The sequence below is a fragment of the Emydura macquarii genome, unplaced genomic scaffold, assembly GCF_026122565.2.
Source record: "Emydura macquarii macquarii isolate MOO-44397 ecotype Brisbane River unplaced genomic scaffold, CSIRO-AGI_Emac_v2 contig_2676, whole genome shotgun sequence".
Taxonomy (NCBI): domain Eukaryota; kingdom Metazoa; phylum Chordata; order Testudines; family Chelidae; genus Emydura; species Emydura macquarii.
This window is the reverse complement of record NW_027132813.1, coordinates 28073481-28101440: the sequence shown is the minus strand read 5'-3', so window position 1 is coordinate 28101440 and position 27960 is coordinate 28073481. Positions and strand designations below refer to the sequence as shown.

Here is a 27960-nt window from a genome sequence, read left to right as displayed (position 1 = left end):
GACCGTAACCTAAGGATCCTTGATAAGTCACTTTGTTTTACATCCTTCCCAATAAGATTTTTTTTGCTTTTTGAGCTCAGAGGAATGGACTGCCATTGCAGCTGGAATTATCTGAGCATATTCTCCTAGGCCCTGATCCTTCAGGTGTTCTGTGCAAGCATAAACAGTCTGCCTGCACAGATCAGCTTGCAAATTGGTGCACCACTCCTTAAAAACACATGTGGCACTATTTTAATAAGCAATGAATGGTTTCCATACAAAATTAGTTCAGTGGTGGGAAGAGAAAGATTTTAAAGAACCAGTAAAGTCTAATTTGTCGTCATTAGAGACAAGAGATGCAACACCCCTCCCCGTAGTTAGTACATAAATCTGACGAAGTGGGTTACAGCCCACGAAAGCTTATGCCTGCAGAAATTAAATTTGTTAGTCTTTAAAGTGCTACAGAACTCTCGTTTTTACATAAATACAGGTTGTCATGATTAGTTTAAAAAAGAAGTAGAGAAAATAGTAAGGATCGAGGAATGAAAGCTATGATCATAGAAGGCACAGCACTGGGGATAGGGTGCCTCTACCAAACCAAGGAAAGATTCTGCTGATCAAAAGGTCAGGCACAGTTTCATGACGTATTTCATGATGTATCAGCCTCTCTGGCATGAAGATGTTTTATAGAACCTCCCAGCTTTCAAAGAATAGGAACAGATATGCAAGCTAAATTTTACACAAGTGAATCTTCTTTAAAGAAGTGGTTCTGCCCACTGGAGGCACCAAAAGAGAGGCCACTCAGTGCAGTCTGCAACTAGCCACAAGATCATCCCTCTTCTCTTGCATATTAGGATGAGCTGTGCAGTAGTTTACAAAGTTCACTTGTGGTTTAGACCATCCAAGCCTAAAGGTAACTTGCCTCGCTTCCTCTGTGTAAGGAGGACTGTTTCATGAACACAGTAATAGTCACTGAGGCTACTGTAGTTTTGCAGGGCTGTCCGCACAGTGACTGCTCTATCTCCATACAGCCTGGCAGTGTGGCAGCACAGTTCCAGTGCAAAATTTCTTCTGAATTAGACAGGACCAGTGGTACAAACATAAGTAACTGGAACTGGTTCTAAACACTGTGTTCTTTCCCAGCAAGTTGTTTTATTTTGTTCCTCTCTGTTACACTTTTGTTACTTTGATTTTTCTTTATGCAAGGGAGATAGAATGTTGGAACTGGAAAGCTCCACGACAGTTGTGAGAGTGGTAAGATAAAGAGAAAATGTCTTGTTAGTTCTTGAATCTATTCTAGGAGTAGTCTGGTAGAAGAGCCTTTATGGTGTCCTACCTTGTGATCCCCCAACCCCTTCTAATGGATTCTCTACAGACAACACTCTCTCCCAAGACAGCTTTGAATCTAGGTCATGCTATTGGGATTGTAAAGAATGATTAAAAGCATAATTTTGACCACAAGTTGAGCAATTTTCCACCAAGATTTGTTACTTTTTTGCAGTTGGTCAAGGAAGTCCTTTATAAATATTTTTTTTTAAAAAAAGTCTTCTTATACTTCAAAATAGTAAGCCACTAACTTTTTCTTAGGACAGAATAGAAGATGAGAAACCAGATTTTGTTGCATGATGTTCAACTGAACACACGCTATTTGTGGAACAGTGTGATTTTTTTTCCCCTCTCGTTTTCTTACTGCATGTTCTTGGCTTCTGAAATAACAGCAGAAGACTTCCCTAAAGACTACTCTTCAACATCAGGTAAAAATTGACTTGCAAAGATTTTGGAAAAGAGAGAGGTTTTCAGGTAAGTTACAGGAACAACAAACTTTAAAAATGTTGTTCTGCAGAAGTGGGAAGGTTTACATGAACTGCCTGAAATAAAAAATTATTTTCCTTTCAGGAATATAAGAGGGAACTGGGGAAAGGAGTTGCCAAAACAAAAAACCAAACAAACCCAACTACATACGCATAAAGAGTGAAGTACAGCTTTTCCAGAGGCAGAGGGTTCAGCCAATTGTAGATATGATTAGAAATATAAAGGAAAGGATTATCTTAGCTGAGCCTGGAAGATGCACTTTGAGGGTGGAAAAAATAATTCAATATCCCATGTTCACTCAGCCCAAAGATCCTCTTGATAGATTTCTAGTCAAGATGACTGAATGGCTCAGAACAGTGTTGGAAATGACAATCTTTCACACCAGGCAGTAAGACCTCATGGATAGAGGACTGGATTGGGACTCAGGAGACTTGGATTCTATTCCTGGCTCTGCTATTGGGTGACTTTAGGCAAGTCATTTCACCTCTCTGGGTCTCTGTTTTCCTCACCTGTAAAATGGAGGTGATGTTACTGATCTCCTTTGTAAAGCATTTTGAGAGCTACTGATGGAAATTGCTATACAAAGATTGGTATTGATACATCACTGGCTTGAATCCAGCTAAGGTCAATAGTACTAGCAAAACAGCCACTATTTGAATGTTGTTTGGTGGTCAATGTGAAAAAAGCCACCCAAGTATCCTACAATTACCTTAGCAATATAAACAAAAGAAATATACAAGAGAAAAATCAGACATTGAATTAACATGCATTTCAGTCATCAACCTTCATGCTCTGCTGGTCTACTGTGTCCCTTTCCTCATAAAAGGGATTTGCAGCAGCCATTTTCACTTACTATTTGTCTAGACAGCACCAAGCACATTCTGAAAACTATCACGTTTTTAAAAAAAAAATGCATTTCCATTTGAAATCCTGTGTTCTTCGGGGGAAGTTGTCTCAAATGACTGCCTTGATTGTGGTCACTTTTGACTAAGACATTTCCTTTCCTACCCTTTTTCTGTCTTGCCTGTTTAGACTAAGCAATTTGGGGGCAAGGACCATCTTACTATGGACAGGTCTACATTACAAATACCTGCCAGCATAATTATGTCAGTCAGGATGCGATGAGGTAGAATTTTTGCTGCTATAGCTATGCCAGTCATAAGCCCCTAGCATAGACACAGTTATGCTAACAAAGCTATGCTTTTGCCAGTATAGCTAATTTCACATTGGAGCACGGGGGCAGGAATAAGCTACACAATCAAGAACATATGTTTGCTGGTATAGCTGCATCCATACTAGGGCTTGGTCCACACTTATGTGGGTATGCTGATATACAAGTTTCATTGGTAAAGGGCATGTATGAGGGGAAAGCCACACCCCTGACTGACATAGCTATTCTGATAAACCCCCCCAGTATACATGCAGGTATGCTAACTGAAGAGTACTATCATCATTCAGCGAGGTGGCACTCATACACCAGCAGAAAAACTCCTTGGTTCAGTATCTACAGTAGGGGGCAAGCTCTGTAGCGTAGACATAGCCTAGCATAGCCTATGCTTTGCCCATAAAATATACTAGTACACTTATATTGGCGAAACACTTTTAGCATAGATATGGACTATGTGTTTTTACAGCAGTTAGTACAGTCAGTTGGGAGGTCTCTAGATGTTACTGTAATACCATAAGAGAACTTTTTCCTGTAAATGCAAGAAAGCAAGGGGGAGGAGCTAAAATGATGAAAAGACAGGTTCACGTTGGTTTAAATGCTTCAGTAGAGTATGATCGATCTCTCAACAAAACTGTTTAAGATTGTATCTCAGTTTTCAGAGCCACAGATGCAATAAAGATGGCCATTGCTCGAGGATTGGGTAGATTGCAGGTTATTAGAAAAGATACAGCTAGAGTTAACGTTGTTTTGGTTAATTTAACTGTGAATTTCCAAGCTTTCTAATATTTACGTTTTTAAAAACACCCCCTCTTTAAACAATTTTTCAGCCTCGCCTTTACTGGTATTCTGGAGAAACTACAGTATTCTTATTAGGTTTTATCCTTTAAGTCAGTGATGAAGGTTTACAATCTTAATTTAAATGTTGAATTATTTAAGTACCTTATAAAAAGTGTAAAAATGGTTTAGCAGTAGCTTACAAGCTTGTTTTATCTCCCTCCTAGAATGTGACTCTAGTACAATTCACTCCCCATTCAACTTTCATTCTCCTCACCCTGAAAGACAAACCCCATTTTCCCACCCACAAATTACTCTTAGCCATGGCCATCTATTGAAACTATGAGTTAAGAAATCCATTGAGGTTTGGGATTAGAGACATTATATATACACATTGAAATTGCTTATAACCAAAATCCATAGAGGCCATCATGTATACTGAACTGGCTTATAACTAAGTTTTGTCAAGTACCTAGCATTACATCTTCAACACTGGTCAAAAGCTCCTCTGCATGACCAACAGATTAAAAGAAAATTGGTATTGCTAGTCCAAGAAATTATATCATGATTTCAAAATTATGAACCAAAAAAGAGTTAGGATACTCCTTTCAGATGCAGCCCTCAAATATTTTCCTAAGTGTCCACCCTGATTTGCCTCTAAGCTTTTCAGTAAAGTGTTACCCTGGCCTACAAATCTGAAGCTTCAGACAGATTGATTTAGTTCTGGCAAAATTAGATAGTAGTTCTGATGGTTGCCCTGAACCTTCAGCAGTTCATGTCCAAATTTTAAAACCAATGCACTAAAAGTAAAGGAGGAAACGGATAGTGAGCCATTTAAATAATCTGCTGGGACACCAAGATTTCACACATTAGAGTTAGGTTTAAAGGAAAGAATATAATTAAAGCAATTACATAGAAGTACATCTGTAAAATTACAATATTGTATTTAAAGATTTGCAAGCTTGCAAGAAGTTATGTTTATACCTTATATAGTCATTTGAGTTTTAGAACCAAGTGATTATGAAAGTGAGAGTAGTCAAATGATTATTTAAAGAGCATTTAAAAAAATTCTCAGAAGTCTTACAACCTAGATTTAAATTTGGTAAAATTCTGCAAATTAGATCAACGTCTAAAACTAAAGCACAGTTTTTTTACACTGTTCTCAGAAGAAAAAAAGTCTTTGACTATAATCATGCTGGCACTCAGACCCTGTTTGGAATGGACAAAGTGGACTAGACCCAAATAAGGAATTGGCAATAATTCTGAGTGAAAGTTCTTTTTTCTCCCTAATAAAGTTATCTTTCTACAAATAAAATAATGTAATTTATTTCTCATCTCTCTGCTTTCAGTGGAAAGGGCAGAATTGGAATTCTCTTTTCAGGCAAGAGAAAAAACTATATTGTACTGTTTTGTTGACCATTTCTCAAGGCAACAAAATGGTAAAGTTCACAATATACTGCTCAATAACTGACATCTTGTTGTCAGACGCAGACTAAGTTAAATTTTACTGTCATATTAGGCTAAACCTGAAACACACCAAGAGAAAAATTCTTTGAATACAGATTTGAGTTTTTAAAATAAGTTGTTCCCTGATGCCTATGCTACCTCCATTTATTCACTTTGAACAAATTTACCTGCAGCCTAGAGTGCTTTTAATCTTCACTAGCTATTTGCTTATACTTGGCATAGCTAACAAATGTCTGATCTTCAATAACAAACATAAGTACTTGAAGTCTTTGCAGGATCAGGACATGAGTAAACAGGAATAACAAATGTGTTACTAGTTAAGCACGTATGTTTGCAGGATTGGGACCATAGTTTTAAGGGAGTAACTTTGGAGACAGCAAATATTTTCCTCTTATTGCTACCATTTAAAATCAGACTATTTCCACCAACAGGATATGCAGATCTTATAAAAAGAAAAACAAACATAACTCATTTCACTGTTTTTTGGTCCAAAGTCTCCTGTTGACTACCAGCCATGACAAGCAGCGTTTTTTTTTTTTAAAGTGTATGTTGGAAATGCTGGACCAAGATAGAGAACATACAGTTATATTTAGCAAAAGATAATACAAGTGAGAAATTGGAAGAGGGAGATATACATTGCATGGATGGAAGAGCTGCTGAACAGAATCAAGGAATAGGTAGGCAGTGAATGGAAACCAAGGAAACCCCCACCCCAAGCCACTGAGGCCAAGTACACATCTAACAAAGTTACCAAGGCACACAATACACACAGCAAGGCATTTTAGTCAATCATTTCATGTCTCCCTACCTACCATTTTATACATTACATTAACTGAAGGCTCTGAACGCTTTAGTCTCCCTCCAGGCTTCCTTTTTTGTTGCTGTCCATTGCTACCAAAAATAGCAGACTGCAGAGGCTTCAGCTCAGATGCAACTGGAGTCTTAACCTGCTCTCTGACGAGTCACATAAACCCAAGCTGCTTAAATAGCTACTCTCATCACTTTGGCTGTTGTTGCAGGAATTGATTAATCACTTCTCTCCATGAGATCACCAGCTATACCTACGCTATTGTTATCCCCACCCTACATTTTTCCTCCTCCCACAAAGAAATGGATCAAGACCCTCTTAAATGCAAAACGTTCACTCCCCTCTCTCTGTCCTCTTCTTTTAGAGGAGCACACATCTATGATTCTCTCATAGATGCAGCTACCACCAGTCACCCAAGAACCCCTTCTCCTTCCTCTAAGAAGGGCATGTGTAACCCCATGACAAACCCTTGCTGCTTTCGACTCTCCTGCAAAGAGCCCCCTTTTTCTCCTCTCCCCAAAAGCACCCTCCTTTGTAACCCAAACCCTTATAACCTGCTTCCTCCAACCACTCCTAGGCCTCTTCTCCTCTCTCTGTGTCTGTACTCCCCTCATAAACCGAGCCCAACAGCTACCACCCAGCCCCCACCTCATCCTGCCTGCCTGCCTGCCTGCCTGCCTCCCCTGTGGGGGGGGGGGGGTGCGTGTGTCCCAATCCAAACCCTGATATCCTGCTACTGCCTCCAGCCACCCCACCCCACTCACCCCACAACCCCCTCCCCACTTCGGGGTATGATGGAAGCTGCCACGGGATTGGCTGCGAGGCTGCCTCCGCTCTGTGTGGGAGGCGCCGATTGGCGGAAAGCGGCCGCCTCTCACCGAGCGTGTCTCAGGCAGTGTGTCAATGGCTCCTCCTGCCACGGAGCAGCGACGGGCTTGAGGATTGCGGGGCTCCTTTAAGAGAGGATTTTTGGGGGGGGGCTGGGGAGGGGGGGGCACGGAGCGAACATCCCCCACCGCGAGCGCTCGGGAGACCCAGGCGGCCGGCGGCTCCTCTTCCTCCACAGCGAGCCAGGGAGGAGACGGCAGCAGCAGCGGCGGCGGGACCCGCACCTGGAGACCCCCCCCTCCCCCGCCGTGCAGCGGCCACCCCCGGGGCTCCCCTTCCTCCCCCCCCCCCCGCAGAGGCACCGGTTGCCGGAGGATCAACCCCCCCCCCCCCTCCCGCCACCCACACGAGCCGGCAAATGAACTCGGTCCGAGCCGCCAACAGGAGACCCAGGCGAGTGTCCAGGCCGCGCCCGGTGCAGCAGCAGCAGCAGCAGCAGCAGGAGAGGAACAACGCAGCCGCCGCCGGGGAACGGGGTAAGCGAGCGAGGCCGCGGCGCAGAGGGGCCCTGCCCGAGGGGAAGGGGGAGGCCGGGGCGGTGGCGGTGGTGGTGGCCGTCCCGTCCCGTCCCTTCCCCCCCCCGGCCCCTCCACTCCACTCGCCTCCCGCCGCCGCGCCCGGCCAGTCACCGCCAGGAAAAGCCCAGGCTGCTTCACCCTTGGCTCCTGCTCAGGCCGCGCTTTGTTTGGCTTGGGCTCTGCCCCGGCTCGGGCTGCTGGGCCCTGCCGCCGAGCGAGCGAGCGAGCGAGGGGGAGGCTCGGCTGGGCTGGGCTCGGCTCTTCGCCCGCTGCCGGGGAGGGGGCTCGGCCCCCCTGACGCGGGGGTGGCAGAGGCGCCCCTCGGGAGAGCTGTGGGGAGCGGAGCCCCCTTCCCCTCGCTCCCGGGGAGGAGGAGGAGGAGGGCCGGGCGCCGGGGGATCCGCTGGTGCTGGGGGGAGGCAGGGCACAGCGAGCGGGGCTCGCCCCCCCCTCCCCCCGGGCGGGCCGAAGGGGATCCGCTGTGCCTGGGGAGACCGTCACCAGGTGGCCGGGGTAACCGAGAAACTTGTGTTGACACCGTCAGCTCTCCCCCACCCCCCTCCTTGAAATGGTGTCTCAGGGAGACAGCGGCCGCCGCGGCGGCTCCTCTCTCTCTCTCTCTCCCTCTTCCCAGCCTCCTGACTGAGCCGCACAATGTTTGCTGCGCAGTTTGGATTCAGTGCTTTGGTTACACAGCCCCGAAGGGGGGAGGGGTACCCATTACAGCGAAGCGTTTCAGTGTAACAAATCGGCCATTTATTTACCTCCACCTCGAAACTCTTCTCTCCCCCTCCCCCTCCTCCTCCTCCCCCCGGTATCCCCTCGCCACATTTGGCCCTTCTGGGAAAAGCCAGTGTCAGGAAGGATCCGGGTTGGGAAACGGGAGGTGCCGACCCAGGGCATCTGAATCCTGGTTGTGTTTTTGTGGGTATGTTGGTCTAGGGCCTAGTGTAAAAATGTTGTCAATTGGGACCTAATCAGGGCAGCACCATTGTCTAAAGGGCTGAGAATTCACCGAGGTGGGATTCTTGCTTTAATGGAGGCTGTATGCAGAAAAGCTGGTGCTGAGTTTTTTTGGGGTGGGAGAGAGTGGTCCTTTGATCACTTAGCTGTGTAACTGTTGCCATATTAATTAGCTGTGATTTTGTGTGTACAGTATTGCAGGGTTATTTTTAAAGGAGAGATGGGGGTGGGATTGAAGGAGACATTTTGCATGTCTTATTTGGTGGATTGGATTTTAATTTTTTATGCATTGGCTGTCACACCTCTTGTATGATATGATAAAGGGAACTGATCTATGATGTCGTTTTAGATGTACAAATGTCTTTTTAAAATTAAAAAAACATTGTCAGCTGAATGTCTTTTGTTTATAGGATGTTACCTTTGAAGCAAGATATTTTCACAACAGAGATACATTATGATGTTTTGATTGCATAAAAACACTAAACTGTCTTTAAATTCTTTACTTCATTTGTTAATCTGAGGAAGTATTTTAAATTCTCCATTTCTCCCCTCTCTTCTCTTCCTCCTTCTCTATGTCTCCACCACCAACCACCACCACCACACATTGATCAGAGCAAGCAAGGAATGTTATCCAGACCTGATTGTTGTGTATATAACAAGGATGTGGTGTCTTATGCCCAATTATGGAGTTTGTGTAAACCTTTACCAATCTTCAGTAATTATGTAATTAAAATGACTTCTCTGATAAACTGATATTATTTTAATTTTTATTTTCACCTTTTGTGTGACATACACTAAAGGCTTTCATCTCCCGTGTTATGTATAGTGTAGGCTTTTTCATTCTCCTGAGTTGTCATTTTTAAAAATAGCTAAGAAGAATAATTTTTGTAAAAGAGAAAAATTACACAGTTATAGGTTAATTGCTATGACTGTTTAGTCTTAGGGTTCTGCTGATCATCACAAACTGTTCAAACTGTACTAATTTGTTAATGATATGAGCAGAAACTTTTTCAGTTACAATGCTAGGCTGTAATTTAATTTAGTCACATTACATACTGGGGGAGGTCTATGTACCCTGAAATTCCTGGACTACTTATTTACTGCTGTTGACCACTTAATGATGATGAAGGAATTGTAACAACATCAAGTTCCACTGTTTGACTCTTAAGGATTTTTTTCCCTTTCCACTTTCTAAGGTTAGTGGCAACTAGTAAGTCTGACTTGACCCCAGTCTGATTATAAATTGTTGGGTGTTATGTCAGTTTTAGATTACAATTAAGAGCACCTCTGCCATGCTTCTTTTTTTTTTTTTTTTTTCCTAGAGGTCTAAGAGCCTGAACCAATGTTCATGGATGTTAACAGGAGTTTTTCCAATGGCTTTCATGGGAGTTGGACTGGACCATAAATACAGAGGGTAGTCAATAAAGTAAATAAAATATTACATAATATGAAGAAGTTAGAGAATTACATTATATAAATCAGTGGCATATTTTCATCTTTATTACTACCTTCCGTTTTGGTCACCATCTTAATAAAGGTCATAGAGAAGTGAGCAGTCTAAAATTATTAATAAAAGCTTTCATATGAAAAGAAATATGATACTGGGTTCTAGTTTAGAAAGAAAAGGAGCAAAGGTGATGATGTATAAAATAATGAATGGTATTTATTTGCCTCATGCCAGAACACAGAAGGAAGGGGACAATTATGGATACAAATAACAATACAGTTTTTAATGTATTGTACAGTTAATCTATAGAACTCTCTGTTGCTTAATGTTATTGAGACAAATGGTGTTTATATACAGATCAGACCTTTTATATATTACTAAATGCTATATGTGTACACGATGCTTTAGCATTTAAACAAACTTCGGTAATAACTAAAGGTTATACCTCCTGCTGCAGGAAATGAATGGATCACTAGGTGGAATCAAAAAGAAATCTTTCTCCCATGGTACATTTGGATAGGTTCATTATCGGGGTTTGAGCTACAAATATAACCATGCCAATGCTTCACTGTGTGACTTGACACAACACAGTTATGGGCATTTGTACATTTTATATTGCAGTGTGAACGGGACATAATGAGTTGAATATCATCATGATATCTCCACATTATAAGCTGTTAGATCACAGAAGCTGGTAACCAACGGAATCTTTTGTTTGCAATGTGAAAAGGGCATCATCATAAGCACATGCAAATCAAATAAACCTGTTTCAGCATATCTGTGTCATATAGCTGTGATGTGATTATGGTTATAGTGTACAGTACTTGGGTCTTTTCATCTTCTCAAACATGGGACAGGCTCCTGTCAGAGACGGGGCACAGCACTATATGGACTTTTTGTTCTATGTTTAAATAGTCCCATGTTTCCTGTGCAGTACCATTTTTCACTAATAGAAATAACGGCTATAATTTGTGGAAGAAAACAAGGTTAGACTCGTATCTACAAATTCTTTCTAGGCCTCGTCTACACACACATTGGCTTAGCAAAAGATGTGTATTAAAATTCATTCAGTTATTTTGGTGTGTGTGGGTACACCATTATTTTGGAATAAAAGTGGCTAAAATCAATTCAGTCACTTTTATTGTGAAATAAGAGCATCCACAAACAAACTTGCACCAAAATAACTGAATCTGTTTCAGTTTGTGTATAGACAAGCTCTTAGATGGTAAGAAATCAGAGAGCTGTACTAGAAGTAGAAAGAAATGTAATACTGGTTGTTCATGTTCCCCACCTGGCTAAGAAAAGATGATATGTTTATACAGGGATCTGTATTCCTTATTCTCCTAATGGAAAAATTTGAAAAAGTATCTTAAGAAATAAAATTAGTTGAAGTAACGTGCTCGGTTCTGCAAGTACTGCTTCTGTTTTGGGCCCAAATTCTGCATTGTGAATTGTGGGATGCACGATTTGGTGTCTAAGTTGGTAAAAATGCTGTCATGTTATTGTTGAAAAATCAAAGGTAAGATTGTCCATTGTTAATACCAAGAAATATATAAGAGAATATAATATATGATAAGAAAGAAATATGATCTAGTGGCCCCAAAGACACTTTTCATGATTTTGAGAATAGTGGAGTCTGGTATACCAACATACAGAGGGTTTCGAGTCTCTCATTTTGTGTGGGGGATGAAGGGTGTTTTGTGGAATCCCAAACCTTACTTATTTTGGCTCTGGCTTATAAAAGCTTTTATTTTCATAGTTACTTACGTTTCTTTTTTTCTATATTAAAAGAGAAATCTATTTCATATACAAAGAGAAGAAAATACATTTCTGTAACATTGCTAAATTTTGTTACGTGATTGCCTTTTTCTTTACTTTTTTAGAAGAACTAAAGCCAAATATATTTGATGTAGGAAAAATAATTCAGTACCGTATGATGTATGTGTCCACAAGAAGGATAAAGAATAAGATACACATGTAAATAGGAAAATTTTTTTTCATTTGGAATAGTTAGTGGAATAAAAGTGATCGAGAAAAAGTAATGTTTATTACCTGTTTGATATTTTAATTAATCTTTTGATATTGTTTTACATTTCTCTTCGTTGTTATACTTTGGCTAGTTCTTAGCTAAAAATCTTCATTGGCAGTTTGAGTGGTGTGTGTAGTTGGTGTAAGTATGCCTGGTGAGTTTAGTAATTACTTGCAGTTTAATGCCACTGAACGGTATTTGATTGGCACGTAGCTCAAACACTTCATTTTAGTTCTTTGCTGATCAGTGAAATTAGTCTCCTATAAATAGCATTGAAAACAATGTTAAATATTACTTGTAAAATAATTTCTGAAACATTGCTGTCCATAGTTTTAAAATGTAGCATTTTTACTAATTTTTAAAAAATTTTGTTTTATTAGCGCGAACTAACAAAACAAACTTTAAGTTTGCATTCTGAGTATAAATATTTTAAACTTGTCATATGGGAACTAGTTGTTGTTGTTAAATCCTATTTCTTTCTGTAGCTGGTTACTCAGTGGTTTTAAAAAAGGTAGGTGTCAGATAGCCAGATATTGATTCTTTTTCCCTTTTTTAAATAGTTGGAGAGGCCAGTCTAACTGAGAAATATTGCTGTTGCTTACCTATAGTTGGAACCAATGCTTTGCTGGTCCAGGTCATGCTAACTGTTACTTTTTTTTTTTTTTATAGCACAATTTTATCATCCATTTTAGCAGGATTTTTGTGACAGATTCTTTGCTCTTATAGATGAGTGCTTACACTCAACTCTACCCAGTTGTGGTAGTTGTACCCCTTTGATAGGAGCTGTAAGATGCCAAAAGGTTGAGTAACATTCTGTGAGTTGAAGATTGTCTGATCTGTTTCATGATAGACATGAGAGAGACAGGGTAGGTGAGGTAGTATCTTTTATAGGACCATCTTCTGTTGGTGGAAGGAGCAAGCTGTTAAGCTTATGCAAAGCTCTTTTTCAGGTCTGGGGAAGGAAGCAGAGTGTCTGCTAGACTTGCCAGTCTGTTAAACATGGGGTGACTAGGATGGAAACACACTTTTCCAGATGTAGACCTGAGGTTTGGCATTTATTTACCCATCAAGTCCAACTGTTCTCTTATGAGGTCTTTAACTTGACAGTTCAGGCATTAGCTCATATGTTTTATGTTTTGATTCTTATTACTGACTGCAAAGTTGATAGTTAACCATTATGGATGGTAATGGTCTTATTTTCGGTGACATTCCCAACTTCACTTGTCTGATCCCTGGATCTGCTTTATTGGGTCTGCTTTCTCTAGATGGCTGTCCGGTTCAGCAGAAGTAGATATGAAGATTGAAATACATTTTGAATAGGTGAAGTATACAAACTTGCATTTCAAATTTCCTGCTCAGTTTGACCAGGATCTTGTCTCTGTTACTGGAGTCAGCAGGGCTTAATGTTTTGGGTGACTTCAACATCTAGGCCAAGAAAAGAAGAGTTGAACTTGGGATTTCATGGTCATCATGTTTACTGTATGCTTATACCAAGTGTCTGGTTTTATTCACATAGAAGGGCATACTATGCTCTCTTAGGTGCGTGTCTTCTGGTTTTTGTTTTTGGGATGGAAATGAAGGTAGGGATGAGGATTACACTTTTGTCATGATCTTTCATTCACTTGCAAGTTTGCGTCCACTTTTTTACTCTGTTTGGGGTGGAGAATGCATTTCATTGGTTTGTCCAGATTGCACATGGGCACTGAATGCTACAAGGGGCTGCTCTTGATAACTCAAAAGCCATAACCAGTGCAACGTGCAGCTGTAAACTTACTCAAGAGTGCCAGTCATAGGAAGTCTATTGCACCCGTTTGCTGAAGTCTGTATTAGTTTCAAGTTTGCTTCTGGAAGAAACTCAGAGATGTTGATTTCATAGGTCAATAATAAAGGTTTGGGTCTTGGATTTGGAAACTGCCTTTGTATGTACTATCATGACTTTTGAGTTGTTTTACTCATAGTCCCTAGCTTTGAAGACTGGGAGCTGGAACTAGGACATTCTTAGTGGATAGTCCTTGACTTTGTACAAAAAGAGGAAGCGAATTCCTAAGAGCCATAGTGTGTTTTAAAGTACCTGGAGTAAAACTTGTCTTTTTTGTCAGGCTTCTGATGGAGTGGCATCTTATGAGCATGATGTTTCAACTCTTTGTGTTTTCCATTAATATATTCTTGTACATGTACTTAGAGGGCTTATCAGTAGATTTTTAGAATCCTATACATGAGTTAATGTTGTTTATTTCATGTTATCTTGAAAGACGATTTTATATAAACAAACAGTTTTCACATCAGTTTCTTTTAGAATATGCTTACTAATAAAGTATAAAAAGTCAGCAGTTTTATGTGTATTTAAACAAAAAAACTCCTCTACAACTAAGGCCATATGTAAATATATTATGTTCTCATTTTCAAGGGTAATGAGCAAAGTATGAAAACTTATAGTAGTCCTGAAAACAGAAATAATGCATTAATGGCCTAACCAAAAGCTCATTCAAGTCAGGTGAAAGACTCCCAATGACTACAGTGGTACTTGGATTAGCCCTTAAATGACACACATGATCAAAACTGCCAATTTCCCATTTCTTCCATTGTTTATTCATTTACTGTAAATTTTGCTAAAGCTCTTTTTGACAGTAAAATGTGAATTATGTAAAGTAAAGATTTCAGTAGCTGTTTAAACTGTCCTAAGAGGTCAGCTTTTTAAATAAAGCATAAAAATAATAAAGCTTAAATAGCTAAATAATGGAAAATATCTCATGTAGCCAAATATCCACACCTCAGCGATTAAACAGTGACAGTGTCATGGAAAATAAACTTCCCATGTTAACTTTATTAATTTTATTTCTTATCACATTAGCCTTGTGAGTACAGCTGGTTAGCTGAATGCCACAATAATGGTCCTATAGTTATGGGTGAAGAGGTACTGTTCCCAGATGATTTTTATTTTATTTTTTTAAGGAAAGCTTATCTTAAATTTTTCATGTTTATTCTTAGTTCAACAGTAACTTTCTTTGAAAAACTTGGTAAAATTCAGTGTTGCCCAGTTACCTGAGCATGGGCAAGTGATTGTGAGTATTGTTTTTGTGTCTGCAGCTCAAGCATCATATTAAAACATCAAACTTTGCATATTGTTTTTGTAGTCGCCTGAGGAATGTGCACTTGCAAAGTGTTTGGCTCTCCACAATTTTTTTTTTAAGTGTGGTAATTAATTGAAAGATGGTATGCTGTGCATATGCAGAGCAACTTTCCTTACCAATCTGAGAGGAAAATAAATTTTATTGACCAGAAGTCCAGGACAAATATAGAGGTGATATTTGGGTAATTAAAAGTGTTTCCTGTCTACCAAACAAGGACTGCAGGAGATGCTGAGAATCATTTCTGCTGTGTCCATTACAATGGTAGCTTGGCAGCAACAAAATTACATATAGCGACAATCCAAAAGATTATATTTACCATTCTTCTACTTTTTTAGTGTTTCTTTTAAAAAAAACATTTTAAGTGGAGTATTTCTCATGGTTTATCTTCTAGGAATTCATGTAAGGGAGTTGAAGATAGTTGTTGTGTAAAGGCTTTTGCAAAGAGATGACTCTTGATTTCTCTGAAGGTGGTAAGATCTATGATGAACCTGAGTTTTGGTGAAAGGGCTTATCTCAAAAAAAAAAAAAACAAAAAAAAACCTCTGTCTGCAGAAGCTTTACCTCGTCTATTTTAGCTCCAGTGTTCCTATTGATTACAGCTGCCATCCTAGGTCATGGATAGGGAGGAGAAGTCCTGAACGTATCCAAGAACTGAATGTATCTGAAGAACCCTTGATAGGTTGGAAGGTGAAGATCGGACCCTGAAGTGGATCTGTTATTGGTCAGATGGTCATAGTAGTATTGTGTGAATCCTTTAGAATCGTGCTTTAATCAGTCTTTGTTACTTAACAAATGAGTCACTTAATTTGGAACCGGTTGGAACTTACTGACTGCCCCATTCTCTCCAAGTCCAGTTCATTGGTTCTCTCAACCTTCCAGGCTACTGTATCCCTTGCAGGAGTCTGATTTGTCTTGCATACTCTCAAGTTACACCTCACTTAAAAACTCCTTACTTTGTATTTTTATGTCTGATTTTGTAAGCATCACAGAACACTATTACTGAAAAATTGCATCCTTTCTCATTTTTACCATATAATTATAAAATAAATCAATTGAAATATAAATATTGTACTTTCATTTCAGTGTATAAAATTTTAGTTTGTTCTGACTTCGCTAGTCCTTTTTCTGTAGCCTGTTGTAAAACTAGGCAAATATCTGGAGGAGTTGATGTACTGCTAGAAAACCTCTGTGTACCCCCAGGGGTACATGTACCCCTGGTTTAGAACCTCTGCCATAGTCGATCCTGGAAGTGACATCTGTAGAGTGCTGTGTCTGGGTCCTCAACAGGAATCCATGCAGCCTCTTGGCCAAAGAGAGAGGGGACATATTTGGGTGTCATGGGGCAGAGAGATCTAGTAGGACTTTAGTTCTGTGTAATGCCTCTATTGAGAATGGGTTTATACATTCTCCACCATTGTCAGGTGTCCTGGACGTAGGTTATATCTGTATAGTAGCTGGGAGGATACTTCCCAGGGCAGGTAGACAGACAAATGCTAGTTCTGCTCAATCTAGCATGCTACCACAGCCACACTGTTATTTTTAGCATGTGTGACGACGTGGGCTGGTCACCTGAGTACATAGCCAAGGGTTGGATGGGTTTCTACTCAGGTGGCTAGCCTGTTCTGCCACAGCCATACTGTTATTTTTAGCGTGCTGGCTCAAACAGTGCTATTGCATATCTGTACCCATGTTGCGATGTACACACCTAACTGCTGTGTAGCAATATCCTTAGTCAGCAGCACCTCACAATCGAGGGGCTGACGACACATTTAACAGAGTTAGATATTTTTGCTATTGTCCATTTTAACCTCAAATTAAAAGGTTATAAATGATTTGGAAAACATACTAGTGTGCCGAGAAAGTTCTGTTGTGAAGATTTAACCACTGTGATGTAAATAAATGTGCTGCTGTTAATCCATCCATTCAGTAGCAGCAGCAATGGTGGGAAGTCATCGTGTCCAACTCAAGTCTCCTAAATGAAGTTTGAACATTTAAGTGTAATTGGAACTAGGTATTAACATTATTAACTACAAATAATTTTTTACCTTCCAGCCTCTTCTCCACACTTTAAATTTCATTTTTTTTTTTTAAAGTGAAAAACAAAAGAATGGGGGAGGAGGAGGATTTCACCCAAGTTTTTTACAGTGAAGTCAGCTTGGTCATACTGTGCCAATGTTCACCATTATGTTCATGGATACCACAAAATACACAAGAACAAATACAAATATATTAAACATGTAATAGCCAGCATACATACATTTCCTAAATTAACATTCCAGTAGGCAATCTAATTTTTCTACATTTCATGCATTATTATGGAGTTGCTTATGTCTATTCCATAATTAAGTTTGAGTCAAAAGTGTGGCTATAAACCTTTATTTAGTAAAAAAGAAACCCTAAATATAGAAAGTAAACTTTGAATGCTCTTTGGATTTTTCTTGATAGTTTGATAGAAATTGCATTGGATTAAAAAAAAAAAAAGTAAGTGTTCATAAATGACCCCTTTAAATCTTTTTACTGAATTGTCTCACCTTGTTTCAGATACCTTTTGCAAGGTAACTTTCTCCATAACTGAAAACAAATGTTCCAAGCAAAGGTTATATAAGATCATTGCAGAATCTAGGATGCTAACATGGTAGGCATAAATTGTAGCTACTTACTCAGAGGCTTTTCGGATAGAATGTGCTTTGTTTATCCTTTCTCTGTCCAGTATACTCTTTTATTAGAGCCAGGGATAGAACCCAGTTCCCTCCAGTATACTACTGCTGTCTAGCAGACAGTTGTGTAAACCAATGGGTTCCCCAGTTCCCTGTTGCCGCCCCCGTTACAACAGTCCAGGTGGCTGGTAATGGTCCTTTAGGGACCTTATGCTATTTGAGGATAGCTGGAGTACAGCAAACTCCAACCATTTCCCCTCCTCGCTCCTGAAATGTTCTCTGCACTAGAGGCTGTGGAGCAGGATGTATAGAAAATGAGTATGCTGACTCCGTGCCTGCTGGGGGAATTCTCAACAGGGGACTTGTGGATGGTTTTTCCTTCCTTTGGCCTGCCTAAGAATCTGTCCCAAAGTATTGATTTTGGCCTTTTTTAAATAGTGGGTTTGATCCTGAGGCTGAAAAGGTTGGACCCCTGATCCTACATTATGGTGTTTTTTAAACAGCCCGCCTCCTCATCCCACACAATTTAGAAAATGACTGGAATTAAGACTTAGTGAAAAGTTGTTGTTCAAAATTCCATTTGGTCAGTTGTCTGTTGCCAGTAGCTCTTTGACAGGAGAGGAAAGTAGTATTTCAGCCAAAATGTGAACCCTCCTTTTTAGCGATTATTTGGTTATCAATATTTTGACCCTGACAAATACAATTTAAATAGATAAAACACGTCTGCATTTTAAGCATATTTTAAAAATCTACAATATGTGATGGAAATGTCTTTGATAAATGATTGCCTCCATGTGTATTGGCAAGCAGTCCAGAAATTTAAGATTTCACTTTTCATAATCCCCTTCTGTTCAGTTTCTTTGGTTACAGCATTTGCCCAAGATTATACATGAAATTTGAGGCACTCCGGAATAAAACTTGGATCTCCTGATTCCAGACTGAATGCTTTGACCATGAGATTCTGCTTCTTATAGATAAATTAGCAATGACTGCATACCGGCAACAGTCCTGTTTTGGTTGTGACTAGCCCTGTTTTTACAAAAATTTGGTCACAGCCAGTCTCCTGGGATGCTTGCAGCAGCTTTTTAAAAAAGGGTAGTGCTGACCTCCTGCCTCTAAGGACAGCAGTGCTGAGTGGGTTGGAAGCGCTCTCACCAGCTAGCCATCTTCCTCCCTTATTCCTGCCTCTGACTTTCCTCTGTGCTGTTCCGAGCTCAGTACAGAGAGGAACTTAAGCAGGTAGAGAAGCACAGTATAGCTCTAGACAGTCACTTCCCACCTGCCCAGCAGAGCCCTTGTTAGTGTCTCTGCTCAGGCTAGGTTCAGAGTGCTTTAGAGGAGAGCTCAAGAATGACATCCCTGGGAATCCTTCACTTTTAGTAAGTTCCTCCTACAGTATATCATGATGCATTTGGGTAACTGAAGGAGTAGGAACTGTATGGGTAGAATCCTGGCTCCATTGAAGTAAATAGAAATGTTGCCATTAACTTCAGTTGTAGCCAGGATTTCATCAAGATGGCAATCTCCACATCTTTCTTTACAGCTCTTATTTAAGTTCCTTTCTAAGTATATAAAATTAATAAACAACAATTTAAAAAAAAAATCAAGTCATTCAAAATTACTTGCTCTTAAATATTCTAAGTTTCTTGAGTCAAACTTTCTATTTTTGGCTCAATTCTGTTAATGTTTTTGTTTTGTATTAAACACGTTTTGTTCCTATTGAGTGTTTGGGTTTGCCCTGTTCCTCCTCCTCCTCCTTGACTCAGGCTTGGCCTTTTTCTTCTCTTTGTCCTTCTCTCTGACTCTGGGCTGTCCCTTTTCCTTTTTTTTTGTTCTTTGGCTGTGTTTTGTTTTGTATTTCTTTGAGTTGCTTTTTCACTGTCTCTGGTCCATAGTTCCCCATAGTGTTTGATTCATAATTCAAAGGTTCTTGGATAAAGTGACCAATTTGCCTGTCCTCTATAGCTGTCCCTACAGCTTTGGACAGTGTCAGCCTTGTGTGTGTAAAACTGAGAGCTCATTCTTCCTGGTTTCTGCAACAGTATGAATGCTCTCCCTGAATTTAACATATCTAAAGATATACCAGCAAACTGCTCCTAGTGTAGATATGGTCTAGCATACTGGTGTATTATACCAGCAAAGCATACTTAGTGTTGCACAGCTTGTGCTGATAAAACTGTGCTTTTGCTGGTATAGCTTGTTCCAGGTGCCTTGAGCAAATTAAGCTATACCTACAAAAAGTGAAGTTCTGCCATTATAATTATGTCTACACCACCTGCTATTGCCAGCACAACTATGTCCATCAGAGATCGCACTTCACAGCCCTGACTGACATTACTCTTCTGGCAAAAGTTTGTTGTTTAGACCTGGTGTTAGCGTAGGCCCACTGAGTCTTCCGAGGAGACTCAAGTTCCAGGTTTGATCCAGTTTGAGACTGACATTAAAGTTTCTTCATTTATGTGCTAATTTCTTAAGTTTGCTGGTGAATCCAATACTGGTCTGTGATTACACTCTTCCTTCAGCTGCTTCTGTATAGGATGTGGCAACAAAACAGGTGGAACTTCATTATGACTTGCAGATTTATAATTGTGTCTGTCATGGATATCTATCTTTTGCTCTTTTTTTCTTTTCACTGTCCTGACATGATCACTCATTGACAGCTCTGTTATCATGTCTACTGTGAAAATTTCCTTTTTCTGTGATTTTTTTTTTTTATTCCCTCACCATTCTCAGTATTGTAACAGTTGGGGATTGGCCAGTCTGCACCATATCTCCTGTTGCCTTTTCACCAAGGGAAAGATTCTCCTTTTCCTTTCTTTCAGGTCTTTTGTAGTATCTTCTGGATTCTGAATGAAACCTGCACCTTCCTAGGTCAAGGATTCTGAGATAAGCTGTGTGCATGCTACTGTTACTGGTATTTGTACTCTGCTGCTGCCTTGTCCAGTTCCCACACACTGTACTACCTTTGCTGTGTGTTTTTCTTTCTGTTGGCTTTTGAAGTTTCTTTTTTGGTGTTCCTTGGGAAGTAGCTCAGGTTTCCCAATCAAATACACATTTTCTTTACCATTTCATATTGACTTCTTTGATTTGGAGCGAGGCCTGATACGAGAATATTTTTTTTGTCTTGTCTCCAGTGATTAATATGTGGAAATTAACTAGTTATTCTCACACTTTTGTTTGAGTCCTGATGCTATATGAAGCAGCTCAAAATGACATGTCCATTTTGGCCATACTGATTTATCAGCAGACTTAAAACTTGTTGGGGGGATATTAGAATAATTATCAGCTCCATCCTCCTTGTTCCTTCCTCTTTTTGCTTCTTTTGTCCCTTTAAGGCGGTACCTTTTGTCCCCGTAAGATGCTCTCTCTGTGTTCCTGTGGAGATGGCCTCTCACTTTCTGTTTGTGGGATTCCTTTCTGCAGCTTTAATGAAGCTTATTTTTCTGTGCTGTACCTGCTTTTTTCCTCTTCTCTCTTCTCTGGGCTGGATCTTTTTCCTGCTCTCCTTCCTCTTTCTATGATTGTTCAGCTCCAGCCTGCCCTGTGTCTGCTCCACTGCTTTCAGGGTGAGGAACTCTCATCTTTCACATTAGAAGAGTTTTACATTTTCTTTTTCTTCCCTTTTTTTGTGTGTGAATTTTGTCACTTTGACACCATGTAGTGTGAGCTGAGAAGTACCAGGCTCCAAGTGCTTTAGCAGAAAGCTCAAGAATGATTTTTTACCTGGAAGTCCCTCACTTTATTAAGTTCCTCATACAGCATATCTTGGTCCACTCCAGTGGCTGAGATCAACACCTATAACTTTTTGAAGTTCTTCCATCATTGATATTTATCTTTACAGTATCACAACAATGATGATATTATTGATGCCCTGCTAATAAATAATATTAATACCTGACTTTTATATAAAGATTAATATAAAAACATCCTCAAATTAATCAGAAAACACACAACTCTTTAGTGTTTGTTGCTCCATGGGTTCCCATCTGGAGATGGTGACCTTAGAGCAGTTAAGAAACTAAAGCGGAGGATCTTTGTGTAAACCCAAAAGTTTTAACTCAGTGGGACACAACTGGATGCTAAATGCTGTTACAAATGTTTTCTCTGAAGAGAAGAGCGAGTCTTGAGAGGTGCCTCCCCCTTAAAACAGTCTTTCTAATTGCACCCATTTTATGTTGGGCCCGTTCTTCACTTAAATCTTATACCGGGATAGTTATGTCGGTCAGTGTTGTGAAAAAACACAGCTCTTAGCTATGTAGCTGTGCCAACAAAACCTCCAGTGTAGATGCAACTATGCCAACAGAAGAGTGCTTCTGTCATGATAACTAATGTTGTTCAGAGAGATGGCATTCCTACTTCCTATTATAAGTACATGCTCATAATAATATAATGAGTACATGCTGCATCTTCTACAATAAGGGGCTATGCCAATATAGGTTCTGTAGTGTAGACATAGTTTTGCATAGTGGGTGGAGATTCAAGCTGTTCTGTGCAGGGACCCCTATTTGATTTCTCCCTTCATTCCCCCATCTAAGATTAAATAGTGAATAAGCTTGTTCCTGTCACTTGATCAGAACGTTTTTAAGCCTATGGTGTATTTTATTGTCCTATGCATTAAATGGGTATATTGCTGACCAGTCACAATGACTTAAATAATATGTTTTTGAGTAACCATACCGCATTCTCTTTGGTGAAATAAATTGCTACTTTTGCATAGAAACTTGTATTTAGCATAACTATTTTTGTGGTTTTCAAAAGCCTGTTGAAATGATCAAGCGTTCTTATCCTCATATAGACTCATGGTAAACTTTTCTTAACAAAAATAAAATTAAGCTGAGCTGTGTAACCAAGACATCTTAAGCATTAGGGTCAAATTTTTAAAATGTCAGCCACCCAATTTTGAAAGTTAACACTAAATTTGAATCTCCTTCCTTTCTGTCTCTGTGAAGATACAGGCTGAGATTTTAAAAACTATCTAGAGGAACTGGATATCCAATTCACATTAATGTTAATGAAAAATGTGTCCTGTGGGAATTGGATGTCCAGGTCCCTCAGGCAGCTTGGAAAGATTTCGCCAGAATAGTCAATTTTTTTTGCTAAACTTCCTTAATACAAAGGTATCTCAAGCTTTTTTTTTTTTTTTAAATGTCAGATTCCTTTAATTTTAAATTTTAATTTAATTTTTAAAGGCTTGTTATACTATATTATAGTGTTTTTAGGATTCCTTTATTATCTATTCTGGTGTAGATGGTGCTACTGTAAAATAAAACGATATACAATTCTATCATCTGGTAACATGGGATGTTTATTAAAATGAAGAAAATTTGTAGTCCATATCTTAGTCCCTGTAAGGCTCAGTTAAGGCTGTAACAATCTGTATGGATATAAATATATATGTAGTCATTTACTCATTGGCTAGTAAAAAATACAATCTTTGCCATAGACCTAAACATCTGATTTCCCCCCATGTCTTTAAAAATAAAAATTAAAACTATGCATTCTATTTATTCCTGCTAATATCTAGAACAGCGTTTCTCAATTATATTTCGCCTCGGCACCCTTGCGCAGCCATGCCGTACCCTCTGCCGACAAGTCCAGGAAATCTTCCCCTTTTTGGCGGCGCGCTCTCTAAGCTGTTTTCGGCGGCGCGCTCTCTAAGGTGTTTTTGGCGGCGCGCGGTTTCTGTTATTTTTGGCGGCGCGGTTCTGCTTTTTCCCGGAACCCTTCAACTGGGGTTCTGCGGAACACTATTTGAGAAACACTGATCTAGAACCTTCAGTGCAAAAGAACAATTGGTGATGTGTGTAACATAACTGTAGTGTTATATGTATACACACACACTGCATAATACATATTGTGTTTATGTATAACAATATGTATTTCTTACATTTGAAATGGAGACATCCAGGATGGAATATAACAGTTATTCTGTGCCAGCAAATTTCCAATTTTTAGATGAGGGTGTAAACTGTAATTTCTCTAACCGAAATTATGGGCAAGCCTCCAGAAAATAGAAGGTTCAAGTGAATATAAGAATTAATTTATAAATTTTATTGTAATCTCACTTGAGAGAGCCCAGGGAAATGCTGTGCTAGGAAACTTTGGTTTCTGATGAAGAAGGTTCTTTATTCAGAGATGTGGGAGTAGAGGAAAGTTAAGTGAAGCTTAGTGAATATCCTAATTGAGGGCAGGTGGTTTGGAGTCCCATCACAGTGTCTAAAAATGCCTGCAAATGGCATTCCCACTTTTTCCTGTCTTTCAGAGATTTCCATCTGGGCAATATGTGGAGGTAGCTCAGGGACTAGGTGCAGTGCCTTCTTTAACAGCACTTCTGGGAGAAGCCATGAGCAGAGATCTAAAGGAACCTTGTGGATTGGCAGAAAGTGGCAGTGAAGATTTTGCCATTTGTCTGTTGTGTCCCATGTAGTAGGTGGGTGTGTAGGGGGTTGAAGGTAGGTGTGAATATGACAATCCAGCTTCCATGACTAAGAATTGGAGGTCTGGGATTCAGGAGCTGATGGATTGGTATAGGTTTGTAACTTAAATTAAAAAAAAAAAAAAAATTACCCTGATTAATGTGCAAGCCAATTAACAAACTAGTTTTAACATTAGTTTTATTTAACAATCAGTCTAGTCAAATTTGTGTAAACTTCCAAAGTTGTGGCACTTAAAATAGTTTTTCCCTTGCTTAAAAGTGTGTCTGTTGGAGGTTTACATTGATTTAACTAGACTGATTTGAAATAAACTTAGTTTAATCAGTGCAACTTTAATAAAGTAGTCTTGCTTAAGAAAACACCTCTCACAATGTGAAGAAGTCTCTTTTCCTTTGTGAAAGGAAAGTGTACAAAGTGTTAATCAATTTGATTTGCCTTGTAGATTGTGTTTTGAGTTGCATTTGATTCACTCTAATGTCTTTTGGTGCTTTGTATACCATTGATTTACCTTTACACAGTGCTTGTGGGAAATACTTATTGCATATTATTTGACATCCAGGGTGGTCTTAAGTGGTTTTTGTGTGTCCTGACGGCAGGGCAGTATGTATCTCCCTTTGGAATCCAGAAATACCTATGAGTGCTTTCCTTTCCCTTTTTTGTGTTTTCTTTTTGGCACATAATTGTGAACAGCTGTGATCAAGTATAAGGTAGCACTTGCTAATGTTCCATTGCTAGCTCTTGAAGCTTAGGCTGCTCATTTAAACCTTATTGCATGGATTTTGGACAAGAGTTTGAGCAACTTGAAGTAGATACTATGCCATTCTGATGGTCACAGGGTGAGGCTTACATAATAGTGTGTGTATGTAAGGCAGTTGAGAATTTATACTTAACTGGAGAATATGGAAAACTCTCTTTTATCCTGAGATTCCATTTCAATGGCTACATAAGTTTGTCATCTATTATCTAGCTAGGGTAAGACTGGGTACGCTTTAAAAATACAACTTCCCACCCCCTACCTCCTTCCCTCTGAAACGCTTTAGCTGTATAAGGGAAACTTTTATTACCTTTAAAATCATGTTGTATATTGTGGAGATTGGAGAAACATGCAAAGAAATCTCCACTTTCTTGTGTCTGAATACTCAGGGGCTCTTTGAAATGAGTGAAAAAACAATTTCTCTGGCATGTCAGTTTCATGTATATAAGTTAGTAGGTTCTAGAAACCTGTTTTGCTGCCTTCTGCATACTTCTGTTTGGTGGAAGAAGTTCATGATATATTAGGAGCCTTAAATTACAAGGAATACCTGAATTCTTCTTTGTATTTAATTTCTATTTATTTATACTAATAAATGAGTCATTTTAAAAAGATCTGAAAATAATATTCTTTAAAAATTAGGCTTATCTCCCCCGCATTCCCCCTTTTTGGGGGCTTCATTATGATGTCTAAGAAGAAACTGAAAAGTAGGGGGGTTCTGTTTATTTTTATTCTTAGGCATGCCAAATCCAACCTTGCCTGGAGGTACTGGGGGCTCTGACAAGATGTGTATAGTTAGCTTTCACACACTAATTGAACTAGGAGGGCTTATAACACAGACTTCCTTTCTCCAAAATATTGGTTAGCCGTTGAAGCTAACCAAAACAACCTCAGAATTTTTTTTTATATATAGTCTGACTCAGGCCTTGTCTATATTACGAATTGCACTGGTTTAACTAAAACCTGTTTTGGGTAAACTGTTACAAACTCCTACATGGCATTCTTTAAAGAGATGTAAAACTGACTTATATTAGGGTTTAAATCAACATAAATGTCCACACAGGGATTTGTACTGGCTTACTTAAATCAATTTAAAACCAGATTTTAGTTAGACTGGTGCAACTTGTAATTAAGACAAGGCCTCTAAGTCCTTTCCCCTCCGAATAATTCATCTTTCACTGTCTTGAGTCTTGTGATGTCACCATTTCATTAGTTCTAGTGCTCAGAGACTTCCAGGCTAAATTTATAATTTCTAAAAAGGCAGAATTTTTTTAAATCCTTCAGATCTTGTTTATACATCATAAACAAACAACAAAATAAAAAAGCACATGATCAGATTTGTTTAATATTCTTTTCAGCTTATCTTTAAGATATATTTTTATTTCACAATATTGAAGATTTAAACTACTTTAAAATAATAAATATAATTTCAATATAATTAACATAATAGTAATAACATTATTTTACTGCAGTCATTTCAAATACTATCCACTTGCTTGGGCTGAGTAAAATATTGGTTTTCTGTAGTATCATGGGTGAAAGAGCAGATTGGTGTGCTTGAGCTAATAGATTTGATTTCTGGATTTGCAATGCTTTGTTTAAAGCAAATTTTAGGATTTTAATTGCACAAAAGTCAGAAAATTCATAGTTTAGCTCAGAGGATGTCTTAACTTTGCTCCATTGTGTGTATATTACATCAAAATCTTCCATGATCATGCAACACACAATAAATACAACTAGTGTTTGTGTTATGCAGGAGAGTAAACAGTTCAGCAAATTTAGTCTCATTGGAGTAATATGAAAAAATGTATTGCATTACTGTATAATAAAGTTGCTGTCTAATCTTTCATCTCTTATGCAATACTGGGTAGTAAGACTGTATTGTAATTCACAAGAATGAAGAGTTCAGTTTGTGAAAACCTTAATGTTAGATTTCCTAATTTCTATGAGGTTAGTGCATAGTTCATGTTGATATTTTAGGTGCTTTTTTGGTTGTTTTCTTTTCTAAAATGGCAATTTAAAAAGAAAAAAATGTGTATGGAGGTGGGATAGAGAAGGGGAAATGGCTGCAGTTTATTCAAATTAGTATTTTGTATTAAAATGTAAATATATTTGATTGGACCTATTTGAATGCAAGGCTTATTCATCGGCCCAACTGCAACTTTGGGTGGAAAACTCCCAGCCGCTGTTTGCAAAATATAATTTCCTCACTTAAGAATTTCCTCCACTTTTCCCATCTAAAATCACACAAATATAAATTGAAGGAAATCATCAAGAAAGGCCAGTTGGTTGGGAGACTATCATTACAGGCAGCCATGAAAGCATCTGATACAGCTATAAGGTTGATGGACATGGCTGTCGCCACAATGAGATGGTGTTCATGGCTCCAGGCAACTTGCATACTTTAGCGGTACAGACTGCTATAGAGGACCTGCCCTTTGAGGGGATGGAACACTTCAGTGAGAGAACAAATTAAGTGCTCCATGCTCTTACGGACCCAAGGGCAAACTGTGTTCCCTAGGAGTCTATATATCGGCTCCCTATAGGAACTTGTACAAGTACCAGCCCCAACAGAGGATATCATCCTACTCCTGGGGTTGACAGCCATAGTACTCATAAAGAAAGTCTCATACTCCACGAGATGCCTGTCTTCTGCCTTCTCAGCCAGCTTGGCTCCCTCTGAATGGCTCTAGTATGACTCTTGACAATCTGGAGCCTACCTTCATCTTCAGAAACCTCTTTACTTACCCCTTTTCACCAAGACTGGGCAGCCATTACATTTGGCAGATGGGCATTAGACATCATCAACCAAGTCTTCCCTGTACATTTCCATTCATCATCCTCTCCCTGTCCTCATTTTCCATCCCTCTTCAAGGGATCCTTCTCATGAGAACCTGTTATAAACAGAAGTGGCCCTGTTACCTAATCTAGGAGCCATAGATGAGGTACCTTTGGGGGAAGAAGCTTCTACTCTCATTATTTCTTTTATTCCAAAGAAGAAAGGGAGCCTCTGTCCTGTCCTAGACCTGAAAGACTGAACAAATACATACAACACTCCAGAGTCAGGATGCTAATACTTACTTTTATCATTACATCTCTTTAGACTCAAGACTGGTTTGAGGCTCTTGACTTGT

At 39.3% G+C, this 27960-nt stretch overlaps 1 protein-coding gene across 2 annotated transcripts in view; it reads left to right on the top strand.

Moving 5' to 3' along the window:
- Window positions 1-6926: 6926 nt before the first annotated feature.
- The window catches only part of FBXO11 (F-box protein 11), a 104067-nt gene continuing 83033 nt past the window's right edge, over window positions 6927-27960 (top strand). For both annotated transcript variants that reach the window (XM_067565109.1, XM_067565108.1), the window contains exon 1: window positions 6927-7372. In XM_067565109.1, the coding sequence (XP_067421210.1) occupies window positions 7255-7372 (118 nt within the window). In that variant the 5' untranslated portion in view covers window positions 6927-7254. The remainder of the gene's footprint in view (window positions 7373-27960) is intronic.